At 36.4% G+C, this 15,552-nt stretch overlaps 3 protein-coding genes across 5 annotated transcripts; 1 reads left to right on the top strand and 2 right to left on the bottom strand.

Moving 5' to 3' along the window:
* Positions 1 to 3,671: 3,671 nt before the first annotated feature.
* LOC118433084 lies at positions 3,672 to 5,336 on the top strand. Its single transcript, XM_035844668.1, has 4 exons — positions 3,672 to 4,370; positions 4,446 to 4,628; positions 4,710 to 4,949; positions 5,038 to 5,336. Exons 1-4 carry the CDS (start codon positions 4,094 to 4,096, stop codon positions 5,334 to 5,336), a joined length of 999 nt encoding a protein of 332 aa, XP_035700561.1. The 5' UTR covers positions 3,672 to 4,093.
* Positions 5,337 to 5,524: 188 nt separating this feature from the next.
* On the bottom strand, positions 5,525 to 7,009 carry LOC110861423 (zinc carboxypeptidase A 1). Its single transcript, XM_035844669.1, has 5 exons — positions 6,857 to 7,009; positions 6,421 to 6,557; positions 5,979 to 6,039; positions 5,749 to 5,901; positions 5,525 to 5,686 (listed from the first exon to the last, which is right to left on the bottom strand). Exons 1-5 carry the CDS (start codon positions 7,007 to 7,009, stop codon positions 5,525 to 5,527), a joined length of 666 nt encoding a protein of 221 aa, XP_035700562.1.
* A 2,324-nt stretch (positions 7,010 to 9,333) lies between these two features.
* On the bottom strand, positions 9,334 to 14,600 carry LOC118433085. Of its 3 annotated transcripts, XM_035844676.1 has the most exons (3): positions 12,622 to 14,600; positions 12,405 to 12,518; positions 9,334 to 12,148 (listed from the first exon to the last, which is right to left on the bottom strand). In XM_035844676.1, the coding sequence occupies exon 3, from the start codon at positions 12,144 to 12,146 to the stop codon at positions 10,041 to 10,043; it is 2,106 nt and encodes a 701-aa protein (XP_035700569.1). In that variant the 5' UTR covers positions 12,147 to 12,148; positions 12,405 to 12,518; positions 12,622 to 14,600; the 3' UTR covers positions 9,334 to 10,040. The 3 variants fall into 3 exon arrangements, with proteins under 3 accessions (XP_035700569.1, XP_035700568.1, XP_035700567.1); XM_035844675.1 differs by lacking the exon at positions 12,405 to 12,518 and having other exon boundaries at positions 12,519 to 14,600; XM_035844674.1 differs by having other exon boundaries at positions 12,405 to 14,600.
* Positions 14,601 to 15,552: the final 952 nt, after the last annotated feature.

The following is a 15,552-nucleotide window of genomic DNA, read 5'->3' on the forward strand; positions in this document are numbered from 1 at the left end:
CATCATGTATTTAAATCAGTATTTTAAGTAGAAGTGGTGGTGGAGGTTGCTAGGCAACCACGGGTGAAGGTTGCTAGGCAACCTTGCGCAAATATGTTGATAAGAGAATAATTTGATAACGAGATCCGAAATGTATGTATATTTGTGACTTATAGTAAGGCATGGGGTATGAACTAATTTTAGGAAAAAGAAAATTAGTGTTTTCCCGAATAGTTTTTAAGTTATTAAGTAATTATTGATAGTTCCCAGTTAAATTTGCACAAATCTGGAAAACTTATAAGCCGAAACGTAACCTGATTTTTTTATATGTAATAGATAATAATACCGTAGTTATTATAAAAATGTAATATCTTTGTTTTCCCTTACAGTTTTTTAGATAATGAGTAATTTATGTAATTAAAATAGCATAGGGAGAGAAGTGGTGACGGAGACTTACTGGGACTGCTCCCGCCATCTCTCCACACAGAAAAGAGAATAGAGCGTGCTGGCAGCCAGTCAGTAGTAAGAAAGTAAGGAAGCAAGTAAGTAGCAAGGCATAGAAGAAGAAACAGTTTGTCATTAAAAAAGTTAATTGATTATTGCAATAATTAAGCTCCAATTCATCGTTGTACAGTAGTAAATAGTGTGTGTATTTGTTACTTGAAGTGCGCTAATTCTGGGATTTTATTGGCCTTATTTCTACAAAGGGTCTTGCAAAGTGAAAAGGGAGACATTATCGCATTATCACAAAGTCGCCAGTTTACGGCGCCGTTGGGCCTACACCCCATAAGATAAGTTATCTACAGGCGCCGGCGCCGTAACACGGCCCGTTTGCCGTGGCATGCCTAACCCCGGGCCAACCATCAGCTGGTTTTGATATCTAAATTTAGCGATTGTCAAGCATTTCAATGTAAAAGATAAGCCAACACTAAAATATTTTAGGTTAACTAATTCTCTACCTCGAATAGTTTTTCAGGTTTGCCAAATGGGACGCCATAGAAGACATTATAAGATCGACCACCCCGACTGATTTCGGTGGTTCTTTGCAAGCCCCTTGAGCCAGCTGGATGGTCGGTATTGGTGATAAGCAGGACACGGACGATAGGATGATAAGAATATTTTGCACAAACAACGAAATAAAGAAACGCTGCTGCATTTTGAACGGGATCTGACTCTAGACTTGATACAAAAATTGTGTTGCCAATAATTATTACATATTTAATTTAAATAAACTTGCTTACCAGTAACTATGTGAGAAGTTTGGCTAAATGTGGATATGATGCTAAACAAACAAATAGCAGAAATAAATTTATAGGAAATTACAAGGAGAAATTAATAAATCGACCAAAACTATATCTGCTGCTCAAGAATCAGAACATTGATAATAATAAGGACGCGCAAATGTGGCTGATTTTTTGAAAATCTCCGAGCTTGTTTAATAGGACGCAAAGATTTGTGTTCGGTTACATGATTTTGTTCATTTGACTGCAGCCAGTTTTGAAATTCTATCTTGGCTTGTTGTCCGGTGATTTCTTCGTTTTTCAATAATAATTGAGCACATGTTTTTGCGACATATTTGTTGACACTTGTTTTGGGTGGATCAGACTCATCTTGTCTCCATTTTGGTAAGACAATTTTAACTTTGGAATCACGTTCACCCCATTCAAATTTCTTAACTTTGAAAGATTTAAAGAATTCCATCCTGGCTTTGATATACAATGTTCCAAAATAGTAAAGTAGTGTTCTTTTTATCATCTTCATTGGTGAAAAAAAAATTGTGAAAAATAGACATGAACGAATCAATAAAATCCACGAAATAAAAAAAAACATACAGAATGGTATTATTGTAAGTTAACTCTATAGAATTTTTTTAATAGAGTGGTACAATAAAATTACAAATTCCCCCAGCCGTTTGTGACATCCCTTATGAATTACCAAGTGCAACCTAACCTATACATTTAAGCTTACCTCAGATTTCTCTTTCCCTCACTGGCCGACGGCTCCAGAATACCCATGTGTTTAAAAGCTGATTGTAGATGTTGCTCAACTTTTATGGTCGTATTTAGCAACCGCCATGCCTTTCCGGCCAATGGGACATGGGTATAAAAGATTGGCTCCGATGAGCACGTCGATCTTGTTGGACTCTGCATGGATGTCGGTGAGTACCACATTGAGTTTCAGCAACTTCTTGATCCAAGGACTGACAGGGATTGGGCCTAAGCCTTCACATATTAGAGGAGCACTATATAGGGGCAATTGCACTATTTCACTCCTGACTCCTCTTGGCAATCCCTCAATCTTGACTTGGTATTGCCGCCTGGTACAGATTTCGCTGCCGCCGCCAAACACTTCTGTGCGGAACACACGTTTTCCTGAATGTTGCAACTTCTGTTCTTGTACCAAGTCCTCTCGGATGTAACTCACATTGCTTCCGGAATCGATCAACAATCGCACTTCTCGGAATTCACCCTTGGCACCAAACACTTTCACTTTCATCGTGCCTTGGAGGACACGCTTATTGTTCATGACGGTAGCTCCCAATGCCACAGCGTGTTGAATTGTAATCAGCGCTTGGACCCCTTCGGAAATCTGGTGAGCTGACTCCTCCTCCATCTTCTTTCCAAAGCAAAAGAGTTTGTAATGGCAACCCCCACACGAGGCACACTTCACTCTGGCTTTGCACTCTCTTGAGCGATGACCTTTCTTGAGGCATTTGAATCAGACGTTGGTTTCTTTCATCTTCTCTGACTTCTCCTCGTTTGTCATCTTCTTCAGATGGTAGCAGGTTTGACTCGGATGTCAATATGAGCTTTATTTCACCCCTCCGGAATATAATGCTGCTGCAGTAATTGGCTTCTCTGTTGCCTCATATTTATTACTGTTCTGGTCTGAACGTACTGGAGCACTCTTGTTATGTACCTCCAAACCCATGTTGAGGCAAGTATATCTGTTGCTCCCCTTCGACTTCTTTCTGGTTAGGTTAGGTTAGGTTAGGTTAGGTTAGGTTAGGTTAGGTTAGGTTAGGTTAGGTTAGGTTAGGTAACAGGATTTAGCCATGAGAAAGTTTTGGGAAGCACCTCTTTACCCCTGAGGGAAACTTTATATTTGAATACTACTAGTCGTAAAACTTCCATTTTAGATAGGTAAGTGGGGTCTATAACCAAGTTTGAGAGTTTTACTAGATGTAATTTTCAACGGGGACACGTATATCTCGAAAAGTAGACCCTTGAGGGGTACTTATTTTACCGGTTTCATGTTGTTTTCCTTATTTTAGGGGGGGTTTGTTTGAATGTTTTTGCCAATTTTAAGCTCCATGAGAATATACACGTATGAAATTTCAACGGGGACTAGTAAATCTCGGGAAGCTGACTGTAAAACACTATTTGATAACTAGTTTGACGTTGTTTGTTGTGTACTAGGAGGGACGAAAGTATCAAGTTTCGGGTTTGGGGTGTAACTAACCGTATGAATTATTCAGCGGGGATTCGGGTTTAGGGTGTAATTAAACGTATGAATTATTCAGCGGGGACTAGTATTTGCTTTAACCACCCAATGTTGAAACCTATTAACATATCGCGTATCTCCGGTCAGCGGATGTGTTTCAACGGGTTCATTTAAATCGGATACATATGCAACGGGTCTCTAACGGGGTAGATTCAATGGGTAATATTCAACGGATAGTGTGCCAAAAACATTTGCGAATTGCTTAGATATTTAAAATGAGTATATGGAAATTTCTGTAGGTATATGTGCATGATGTTAGAATTGTAAAGTTTGTCAATTTCTAACAAAAACCTGTTTAACGTGGTAAGTATAGGGTTGAAAATTGGTATATAAGTGAATAGACACTGTCCAAAAAATTCATTTCACTTGTAGACGCCGACGAGAGTAGTAGTAGTAGGGTAACTCACCCCCCAAAAAATTGAAAACACTGTTGTAAAAGGTTAAGTAACTATATTAATTTAGTTGCTCAAAACCAAAAAAAACATTAATTCGTTAGTTATTCGTTACCGGAATGGATTGAAAATTTTTCGGTTTCTGGAATTGACATATTGCTTTCCCCGTTGAAAGTCGCCATTGATTGTTACCTTCGAAAATCCCCGTGGAATCAGGGATGGACATTTCAACCGATAATTTAACCAGGATCAGTCGTTCGAGTTGGGAGGATGTCAGGGGTGCAAATACAGGGAGTGGTGGTGGTTCAGTTGGGGCTAATAGTTTTCTGACAAGCCCCTCTGTGATAAATTTGTCGCTTGTTAGATCAAGTAATAATGTCAGCGAAGACCGCTCGTTGGGAGCATCGTCGGTGAGTGATATTCTTCCGGATAATGCGGTGGATAAGATTGATGGCTTAATGGTTGTTGGCGAAGATTGGAGCATAATTGAAATAGGTGAGTTACATAAGTTTCAACGGGTTTGTCAACGGATTTTTCAGCGGGTAATTAATTACGCTGTTGTTTTAATAGACGGACTAGTACAAGTGAAACAGTTTCCTAAAGTGCATGACCGTAAAATTTCGTACTTCAAAGGACTGGAGGAGATATTGAATCCGTGTGATAGAATATATGAAATGGATTTTATAATGATTGACAACTGTGAAATGAGCATGTTATGGCCATCTAGGTCGAATCGCACGGTAGTAGGCACAGGTGAATATTCAGTGTGGGGTTTTCAGCAAATTTTCCAACCTAACAAAGTTTTATTTACTTTTATTTATTTTTTGCTACCAGAAATAAGATACAACTTGATGGTTTCTGCCGTACATGATATTATAAGAAAGACTGTGGTTTTAACTTCATCAAAGTCAAGCGTTGATATGAAAATGAGAACCGACAAGCACATTGTAATATATGAAAAAGATTGGATGGATCTTGCCCCATTAGTAGCAGATCGTTTAAACAACCTCACGTCCTTGGAGCAAGAATTACTTCCTGATTGTCGAAAAACATTCTTCCTGGTAAAGAAAGTTGGTAATTTGACTTATGACATTTAGAAATTCAACGGGGGCATTCAACGGTGGAAACTTTAAACAATGTGTTGAATAACATTTTCTTTTAGGTCAAGATAGGGACGTGATGACGCATAATCTCTACCGGTACCCTCTAGTCAATGTACAACGGGCAGCAATGATAGCGGTTCATGTTGCGACTGATATCACTGTTCCAGAGAGTATAGTTTGGTGGAACGAATCCGTCGGCAAAACGATTAATTTGCGTCCAAAGAAGAGTTTTAATGTAGGACTACTTTGTGGTTGTAACAACTACAAGTTTGAAATACCGCCAAATATATACCATGTCCATCACATGCAGTTCTATACGAGGCTGTTCCACCAAGTTCATCGTGACAACAACAAGTAAGATGTTTTATAAATTGTTGATACTTAAAATATTGGGTCCCGTTAAAGGCATCCGTTTAATGCACCGGTTGGAAGTACCCGTAGAAATAACCCGTTGACATAATTTTCAGATATTTCATCGAGCCGTATATTTCAAGTTCACTTGCAAAAATGTATGGAAGTTTTTTATCCCTTGACATTCATTTGAATTTATACGGTTAAATGAGAGAAAACGAATCCATCCGGGTTAGCCATGGGTAAAATGTGAAAATTAAAATCGTCCAAATAAGCTTGAATCTCAATATCTGGGCTATTCAGGAGTTGATCGATCAAATAGAGCCCGACCGCGGATGAAATCCATTCTCGGGCATGCTAAAATAAGATTCCATTTGAAGAAATAATTAGCTTAAAAATGGCGGTAATAATATTCTTACAATATTAGAATCAATCCATATAATTGGTTTCGTGGTGCTGCCATTGTTAATTTTGAGGAGAAATAAGTCCCTTCCCTCGAACGATTTTCCGATCGTTGTGAGGGTCACGAGGTCAGGATGTCCGACACTTTGAACGGTCAGGTATTGGTTGATCTATTTAAAAAAAGAATTAGCGGGAAAATTAGTTGGTGAGATTTGAATGGAATAGATAAATATGTAAGTTTTTTAACCGAGTCCAAATCGTAGTATGCGTCCCAACTGATATATCCCTCCATTCGTTCTAGTCCTGACCTTTTGAGAACGGATTGACCTATTTTTTAAAAGTATTTATGAGGCAAAGGAATAATTGTTCTTGATAAAATTGTACGATTTGGTTAGGTATACAAATTTGTCTGCCTTCAATAAATTATTTGAAAAAATAATATGGATTGGTTGCAGAAAACTTGAGAGTATTTCGAGGGTACGGATTTCCAGGGAATGTAAGAAATTTAAGACGAGGGTTGCGGGGGAATAAAAATGAGGGAAAAATCTGGGGAAATCTCAAACAATTTTCTGGAATTAGAAAATGATGATTAGAAATATTAGAATTAGAAAGTGAAATTAGAAAATTAGAAATTAGAAAAATTAGAAAATAATATTAGAAAATGAATCCCATTTTAAAAGCGGCCTTACCTTCCTACATCAGGATTAGTTAGAAGATGCTCAGTTTCGAATTTTTTCAAAGATTCCAACACAAAATCCAACACTTGTGGGGAAGCAATTACATGGGAATGATCCCCAACAAGAGGATCACCTCCAATAAATGATACCTTAAAAGTAAAAATAGGACATAATTGATTAATAATTATTTTGATTTGAAATTATTACTTTTATTATATTCTAAAAGGTCAAAAAAAATGAAAATTGATTATGGACACATAGAAAAGCGGGCAATGTTTAGTCTTTTGGAAAATTTGACACCATTTTTGTATAGATACGTTCTTCATTGTATGTAAATATTCCGGTAATAAGACAATTACAAGGCGATGACTCAATGTCGTTACGAAGGCACTTATACTGTCTCCGCATGGTAATAGTGTTATTACCAAATTATTTAGAGTGCCCATACCCCTTGATGTTTACCCAGGTCCCTTAAATGATCTTCTTGTCGCTTGGTCTGTGGTGTAACTCTAAGCATGCTGTGCCCATCGTACATGGCACTAGTGGTGAGCCCGATTAAGGTGGAAATAAAACCCACAGTTCGTCCAACTATTGGTAACATAGTTGTTGCGAAGGATAATTAAACCTTGAAATTATTTTTGTACGCGATTCTCTCCTCTAATCGACCGGATCGGAGGACCTGGAAAAGGTAACTAAACTTTACTCAGTATAACGTGTGAAATGTCAGTTATCAGATTTATTTTATCACATTTGCTTGATTATAATGATTAATCAGAAACAGCTCAGTGACTCGATACTGACTAGTTGAATGATGGCGAATTTATGATGGAATGCCCATACATACGAACTGAAGAGGGACATGAGGAATTTCTTTGTAATTGATGGCACAAGGTAAAATTTTTGGGAATCTAGTATGACCAAATTTACGCAGAGACCCTCGACCCATGGAATATTTTGTTAATCTTTATCAGAACGTTTAAATATTTATTGTGTGATAACTTTGGCTATGCACAATCAAGGCAAATCTCTGTTCTGCTGGGATGGGAATGTTAAAGTGAGGATTTAGTTAAGGATTATCACAAATCCAGAGATAGGGTCGTTTCTATCTGCTCTCATTAATTAATCTTTTACGTAATATTACGTAAGCTGAACTCCTATCGCAAATATTTTGATTGTTGGGTTGGGATAACCTGTGAAACGTCAGCATTATTTTTACATTCGTGGAACACAATAATGATATCGGCGGAATCAAGAAATTTCTGGATTCTCCCCATTAAATTTTGAGGATGAGAAATGTTGAGGATTTGAAGAGTCTAGTTATGATGATCTCGCAATATTTTGACAGTTGTTGTGCACTTTTAAATCCTATGAATATGGAGTAGAATACGAAGTTTTGCACGCACATTGTAGACGATGTTGTCTTAAATATCAAAAAATTTGGTTCTAAACACTAATTGGCGATAAATTTACGAAGGTTCAAAGGTTAGGTTAGGTTCAAAGGTTCAAAGGTTACGAAGCTCAACTGCAATTGCGTAGTAAGGCCCCCGCAACCATTCACTGCAAGCAATACTTACGAAATTATCAATTAGCGATATAAAATTTGTAAATTATTTTTAAGGTAGTATCTCAACGAATAGATAAGTATTTACATCCTTATTAATTATTGTGAAATTTTTAAGAATTGAATAAGTTATGAATTAGTCATGATTAAACTAAAAAAGAGACGAATTCATGAATCAAGATTTATCCAAATGACCGATTTAGATATTATTAGCAATGCCCAACGCATTCGGCCGCCGTGCCTTGGCAACTGATCCCAGAGCAGGATCCTCCCGTGCAGGAGGCCGTCTCACATGGCCCCTGTTTCCCCGTGTAACACCAGCTCCCAGAAGACCCCGAACAGTAGCGCCAACACCACTCGGCCGGCGCCCATCTCCTACTGCACCCCGTGCTCCCAACTTGACCCTCAGTCACAGCCACGACTACCACGAGGACCACGGCGCAAAGGAGGAGAAGGCGAGATGACTGCATTTCTAAAATTTACAAAACCAATTAATTAATTTTTTGAGTCAAATTAGTTTCAACAATTTTTTGATTTTTTGAATAGATTTTTATTAACGTTAAAAATTCTTTAAATTTTAGGGCCGAAAAATGTCAAACTTGTTCCATATGTGTTAATTAAAAATATTAAACTTCGATAATTTTTTATTCTGACAAAATTATTTTCAATGCAGGAAAAAGTCACAAAAAATATTCAAATTTGTGCTAAATAAAAAATTAGTAATTCAGGGAACATTTTTTGGTAAAGAATTTTTCGAAATTTTTCGAAAATTTCAAACTTTATAAATATTGATTTCCTTACTTTATGTTTAGATTTCTTGAGAAAATATAGGTTTCCCGCGTGTGAAAGATTTGTTGGACTTGGGTATAGTCGAGTTGCTTATGATTTGAAGTTGATTGTGGGGGCCCCTTATATATCGAAGAAATATAAATCTGCGTGGAGTCAATGACGGTATTAGTATAATTTTCCTAGATTGGTTTTTCCTTTGTAATGTAATGTAATTTCATCAACATTGTGAGTGGGATAACGACTGCTGCAGAGGTCTCGCTTGCAACCATCCCAACTTGATCGATAAACATTGGCTGGCAAAAGTCAGCTATTGCAAAGGAGATTATGATGAAAATTACGTGAAAGAGACCACACGCGCCCTACACCAAAATAATTCGCAACTTTACATTTTACCGCAAAGTTTATTGACTAACAGGAAACTACAAACTGTAAATACTCTATTTATAGCCGGGGCTAAAATCCAAAACTGGGTGTCTCAGACCCGGCTATAATTGGAGACCGGCTATAATTAGAGACCCGGGTAAAATTTTTGTCGGCTATAATTTGAGACATTAAAAGATCAGATATAACTCATATTCACACAATTTCTTTTTTATTTAACAAGATGCAATTAAGTAATACACCATTCACTTGAAATCTAAACTAAAATCATGGTCTTTCATCGAAATTTGGTGATTTTCAAATTTTTTGTAACAATTGTATACATTCTTATTAAAAATGCAATTTATAGTTACGAGTATATAATATTTAATCTTATTCGTTAATTAACTGAATGTGCGGAATTTTGCTAGAGATCCTAGAAATACATACAGTTGACCAGACAGGATATAATTACAGATTTGTAGAGACCCGGCTCTAATTAGAAACCCGGCCAAAATTCTGAAATACTGGCCTCCAGACCCGGCTATAATTAGAATAGGGCTATAAATAGAGTATTTACGGTATTTCATGGAAAGGTAACAATGCATATTTCTAATCATATACATACAATACGTAAGTGATCATCTCATTTTCCGATTTGATAATTCTACTCATTTTTGGTTGCGAACGAAATAAAATTAATAATCTAACAATTAAAATTAGTTCCCTCAAAACCTGCTTACTCAAAACCAGTTGTCCACAACAATTTTATCGTACGATTTGTTTCGAAATCCTACTTGAAATATTTTAAACATTTATGTATAGATATTGGTCCTATTTAGATATATTTCAATTATTTATCATTAATGTTAAATATGGTTTATATTTACTAAATGTGATTTTTTTGTCGCTAATAAATCGCTCATCGCAAAAAGAAACCATTAACATCTCGGAAAAACAGAGTACGGTTGCATATCCTTTCTTTAGATAACTTTTCTTGAAAGTTTTTTATACTCTTGTCTGTGTCCAAAATGTGTGGATGATTTTTACGCAAGAGAAATTTCTGGCTTCCAAGAAGTTCGGTCAATTTGCTGATGCATCTGGACAATATTTCGGGTCGACTTTCCCCAACTTTTTCTGATACGCACATAATTATCCAATACTTTGATCTCAAGTAATCAGCAAAAGTTCGCGATTTGCTGAAGTTTCCAAGGATGTACATAAAGTCTGAAATAGCTCCATCATAATTTTTCAACTTATACTTACAATACGCTATGTTATGCAGTGACGCGACAATATCGTTGTGACCTCTAGGTAATTTTTTTTGTCTCCAATTCAATACCTCAACATGTATTTGTAAGCTATTTTTGAATTTTTTCTGGTCCCCTAGAATCAACCCTAGCACATGCTTAGCCTTCATTTCGATTGTTTGCACACCTGCAGCTTTGCATCTTTCAATCAAATCTTTGATTTCAGTTTCTGCCTGTTCGCGTTTTTTTTGTCTCCATAACATCGACACGATCCAATGTTCAATATCCAGCGTTTCTGGGACGTTTTCGACTAATTGTCTCCTTTCTTGATCCAGCACTTCCCGAAATAGGGTTTCCGCCACTGGAAACTTTGCCACATTCCTCTTTGCGATACCACAGATTTTACGGATGGCTAAGGTGCCTAAATCGTCATTGCCTAAAATATCTATAAATTTGTCTAGCTGATCGAAAATGAACGACTCCGCGCTTGAGAAAAGCCCCAGCTTTTCATATCTGTCATGTATGTGCTTTGCCATCTCATGCGGGATATGATACGTTGTAAGATATGCCTTAGAAAAAATCTGCCAGATTCCAGCCAATTGGGCAAGTCTGCTTGGTTGTGAAGTTTCTATAAAATTAAGTGGCAATTTGTCGAAAAAATGTTTGAGACGTAATGCTTCCATATTTTCTTCAGGGTATAATTTACGCAAACATAATTTTACAACGTCTTGCAGGGATGGATTAATAGATATGATCCTGTCGCTACTTCCAGAATCAGTATAATCCGAGATACAGGAATATTTATTAAGCCATCCTATGGACTCTTCTACTCTACTTACATCAATACCTTGCCAATAATGTGAAATAGTTTTCAAGTCCGTCAACCTAATTCCATCGGCCTTCACGAATGCTAGCAGTTCCAGAATTGGAGCTGCTAACCCTTTGTCAGGGTTCTCGAAATTGAAAAGTTGGTATATTACCACCTGCATGATTGTGCTGATAGGAACATTAATTTCTTCAAGGGTTTTTTTAATCTTTAAGTAGTAAGTCAAGAAATTTCTAATTGAATAGAGCCCACGTTTCGTGTACTTGGTGTGTTCAATTTTCCAAACCGCTTGGTTAATTAGATTTGGATAATTCCCTAATTCCTCATTAAGTTCCCTGATATCGTGTGCATTCTCATCTGCAAGAATCGTTTTTACAAATTGGTCGGCTTCTTCATTTGTGAAAACGGGTAATTCCAGATAACTCCAAAATCTGGTTGATTCATTGTTGAAGTGTAAATTGGTATTTCTCGTTGTGATCACGAAGAAGTGATTAACCCTGGGACAATGCTGACTGAAATTATTTATTACCTCGGTCAACTCATCATCGTTACCGTTAAGTCCATCGATAACGGTGACCAACTTGGTACCATTCTTCCTATCACAGACGGATTTGAATAATCTAGTCAACGATTTTTCCCTACCTCCCTTTTTAATGTTGCAGTTAAGTTCTCTGGCATACATTTCTAACGATGCTCTCAAATTCGTAATGCTTTCGCCATTAAGAAAATGACAGCTGATGCCTTCCTCCTCGAAGGTTTTTAGGACGAACTGTGTCTTCCCAATCCCGTCCGGTCCGTAAATGATGCATCCATTCGTGACGGTCTTGTTACTGATGAGTTCTTTCTTCTTTTGTGTCCGTCCAACAAATGGCTTTGATAAATGTGGCACCCGAGCGGCATGCCTTGATAAGTCGTCTACTCTCCTAAGCGCGTCAGCCATAGTCTTGACCATTTCTAAGGATATAAATTAATTAATGAAAGAATTTAACAATGACGCAGTTCTATGTTTCAATATTTTTATGTTAATTTATACTGATCAGCTGACAATGAAACCTCTTTTCAAGCTACTACGCCAGGAGTGTCACGCGATTTGTAAATGTCACGTGATTCCTAATTTTTGGCTTTGGCTTACTCATTTACTACAAAATCCCGGTGTAACTGCAAAAAAGGTTCCATTGTTAGTGTATCCCAAATATTAAACCGTTTCTACCTGCAGCGTGCTTAAACTCTGCGCCCTCAAGGATACCACAAAATTTGGTTATGTTAGCGTCCCTCCCTAAACGTTGCACCCATGCCGACAACAAATCAAAGAAATATTGTTCACCTGAAATATTCCCGGTATTGAAATTATTGCCTAACTGCTTCCGACGGGCTGGGTTAATTCCAAGTAATTCGGCAAACCATTCCCTTTGTTCGATAAGGCTCACCTCGTAAATTAGGATTTTTGTCACTTCACGAGTAGGGAAATTAGTTGACATACTGGATAATTCGAAGTAGTTTAGATTTTATTGTAATTTTGGCCTTTCAGGAATATTGAGTAGCGTTTTTAATATGAAGTGAGGCTGCCCAATTTGACAGTTTTGACTGGGATTTCTATCACGACTGATTGAGTTCAAGTTCAAGGTTGCGGGTTATTAACTTTTGCAACGCTGAAGCGCATATTTATCGGTATCGCATAGTTATATCGCATAGTTATACTTATCTGTTACAATTGGCGAGATAACAATTTCCAATTTTACAGGTGAATGGAACATGCAATTATGTATTAAAGATTCCCAGTGCGAATTTCACACCGCATCTGCCTTGATTACTGTTGACTATAGTTTTATGATCAAATGTTTTGTCTAAAGTTAAAAGTTGTTTCATGATAAAGTTAATGAGAAACTTCTAAATACGTAAGTTAAAAAATTATTTGGACGTATTGTCCAGCTTAAGTTTCCATTCATTGATTGTTTTATATTTTGTCTACTGGACTGGTTTATTACTTGAATTTAGGCTACTTCCTTGTTTTTCATTCATGCTCTTGTCCAGGTAAAAAGCCAAATTTTCAGGTACATGTCTTTAGCGATAGAAACCAAATTATGTATAAAACCAAAAACCTGGTTTAACAAATGACGCACACATTTTACTCTTAAGCATAAGTCGTCGTTTCTCTATTTTCTTCTTTGATCAATGTTTACAATTAGGTAAAAATAGTAACCTGAAGTTTGTGTATATGTATTTATATTTATAAAATATTTTTATAGATACAGGATTTTTTCAACAATGAATTTTTATAAATGATTTTTTAAGAAATGCCATGTAGATGAAACGATCAAGGTTTCTGGTAAAATAGGTTTCTTAAATGTATCAATAATTATTATTATTATGGAATTTCGAAAATTCAAATAACGTTACAGTGCGTCGGTTTGTTAAAATTACGTATCTCGCAGTTTTATCAAATAAATAAAAAGCGACGCAGGAATAAATCCATACTTCTGACAAGTTGTGCATGCATTTGCGTCAGCATGTTTGTCGGATGCCAGAGTGAATTATAAAATTGTGTAAAGTGCATATTTCGCTTAATATTTACCAATATCCCCCATCGTAAAGTAATAAATGATAAATTTCATTCTCGGAAAATCAGTGATCTAATCGATCAGATTTGATTAGGATTTGACGCAAATTTAGAGTTTGTGGGTACGACGTAGATATCTGGATATGCGTGGTATATATACATATATACGTGTATAAGTATTGACTTTATGCTCGTCCGCTGAACAAGGGAGACCAGCACATTAATGTTAATTGTACACTCTAAATAAAAACAACTAAAATTTACTCATGGTTGAGTAAAAAAGAGGATGACACAACCGAAAGGTAAAATTTACCCAACCGTTGGGCAAAATTTGTTCATCCGTTCGGTAAATTTTGCACAACGGTTGGGTAAATTTTACCTTTTGGTTGGGTAAATTTTACGTTTCGGTTGTGTCATCCTCTTTTTTACTCAACCTGGAGTAAATTTTAGTTATTTTTATTTAGAGTGTGCACTCTTTCCAAAAATAATGAAGGAATTACGGAATACTTTTTTCGTGCAAGAAATCCATATAAGAGTCTGTATCAGTAGCCCAAATAATTAAGCAAATTACTAATAGTGAGACGATAGGTCGCGTGTACACATATCTTGGAAGATGAGAAAACACTTCAAAATTCAAAAGTTAAATATGACGATTTGCGGCAGATCTGCTTGACTAGATCCTTTATTTCCAGAAATTATGAATAATTTCTCATTTATCCCTTTACAATTGGGATATTTATACATTTAGATATTCAGCGAAATATGAGCTGATCACATGTTTACAATGACTAGCTTCAGATAAAAGAGTACATGGTGTTGGCAAAACTGTCACGAAACTACAAACGCTCTTAGACGTGTCGAATGGAATCAAAAATTAGGTTACACGTGTACGAGCGTTTTTTCTCAAGGTGCCCCAATTTTTCATATTGCCCCAGATGCTGACAAGAATTATCGGTATTGTGATTTGAGTTAATTTAAAATTACCATTGAGTTAATTGCATTCAAATTTGGCATGTAATCCTCATTTGGGATTGGCCACATCGTTTTAGGGAATTTCCAGGTCCCCAGGTCCGAAAACAGACGAGTTATTCTCCAACTCAAATGTGCTACGGAAGCTAAATTCGCGTGCATTTAAAGCATTGCATTGAATGCATGATTTATTTTATTTCTAAACTTTTTCAGAAAAACCCCCATAAAGTCACGTTGTGGTAGGTGCAGAATTTAATTACACGTTTAATAGGTTACATGCCATTGTTTCAAGTTGGTCACAATAACAAAAAACGCCAACATGGATTACCCATAATCACGGAATGCATATTGGGCAAAAATAGGAAACGAGGTGAAATATGGGAAAAATATGTGTAGTGGCTGACCCATGGATTTCTCGTTTTGTCTCACAATGGAACTCTCCAATGCAATATCAAAGAAATTAGTTCCTCCGAAGAATTTGACAAAACCCTCCGCCAATTAATTATACAAAAAAGGAAAGATGAATTTGTGTTTCAAAATTTTTCAATTTAAACAAGCTGTTAAATGATTTTAAATATATTTAATACTATTTGACTTATTGCAACCTGTATTCGATATTGGAAATAATTGTAATGATTTATGTCTTAACACAGTAATAATAAAACAATACAACAATGCACATGCTGCCTCAGATTTTTGTCAAATTAATGTCAATCGATGACAAATTTAATTAGTATGAAATATTCGAAAGATACGACCTCCCAATGGGCACGATTGGCAGAGATACATGCATCCAAAGAGGAGAAAACGCGAAGTAAATTTGGAAAGTGTA

Source organism: Folsomia candida, unplaced genomic scaffold (genome assembly GCF_002217175.1).
Source record: "Folsomia candida strain VU population unplaced genomic scaffold, ASM221717v1 Fcan01_Sc041, whole genome shotgun sequence".
Taxonomy (NCBI): domain Eukaryota; kingdom Metazoa; phylum Arthropoda; class Collembola; order Entomobryomorpha; family Isotomidae; genus Folsomia; species Folsomia candida.

Coding starts and splice junctions, on each gene's coding strand:
- LOC110861423 (XM_035844669.1), bottom strand. CDS start 7,009: ATGTTACCAATAGTTGGACGAACTGTGGGTTTTATTTCCACCTTAATC. Junction 6,040..6,420: donor ACTAATCCTGATGTAGGAAG/GTAAGGCCGCTT, acceptor CGTTCTCAAAAG/GTCAGGACTAGAACGAATGG. Junction 5,687..5,748: donor TATGGATTGATTCTAATATT/GTAAGAATATTA, acceptor ATCTTATTTTAG/CATGCCCGAGAATGGATTTC.
- LOC118433084 (XM_035844668.1), top strand. CDS start 4,094: ATGGACATTTCAACCGATAATTTAACCAGGATCAGTCGTTCGAGTTGG. Junction 4,371..4,445: donor TTGGAGCATAATTGAAATAG/GTGAGTTACATA, acceptor TTGTTTTAATAG/ACGGACTAGTACAAGTGAAA. Junction 4,950..5,037: donor CTTCCTGGTAAAGAAAGTTG/GTAATTTGACTT, acceptor ATTTTCTTTTAG/GTCAAGATAGGGACGTGATG.
- LOC118433085 (XM_035844674.1), bottom strand. CDS start 12,672: ATGTCAACTAATTTCCCTACTCGTGAAGTGACAAAAATCCTAATTTAC. Junction 12,149..12,404: donor AGAGTTTAAGCACGCTGCAG/GTAGAAACGGTT, acceptor TTATATCCTTAG/AAATGGTCAAGACTATGGCT.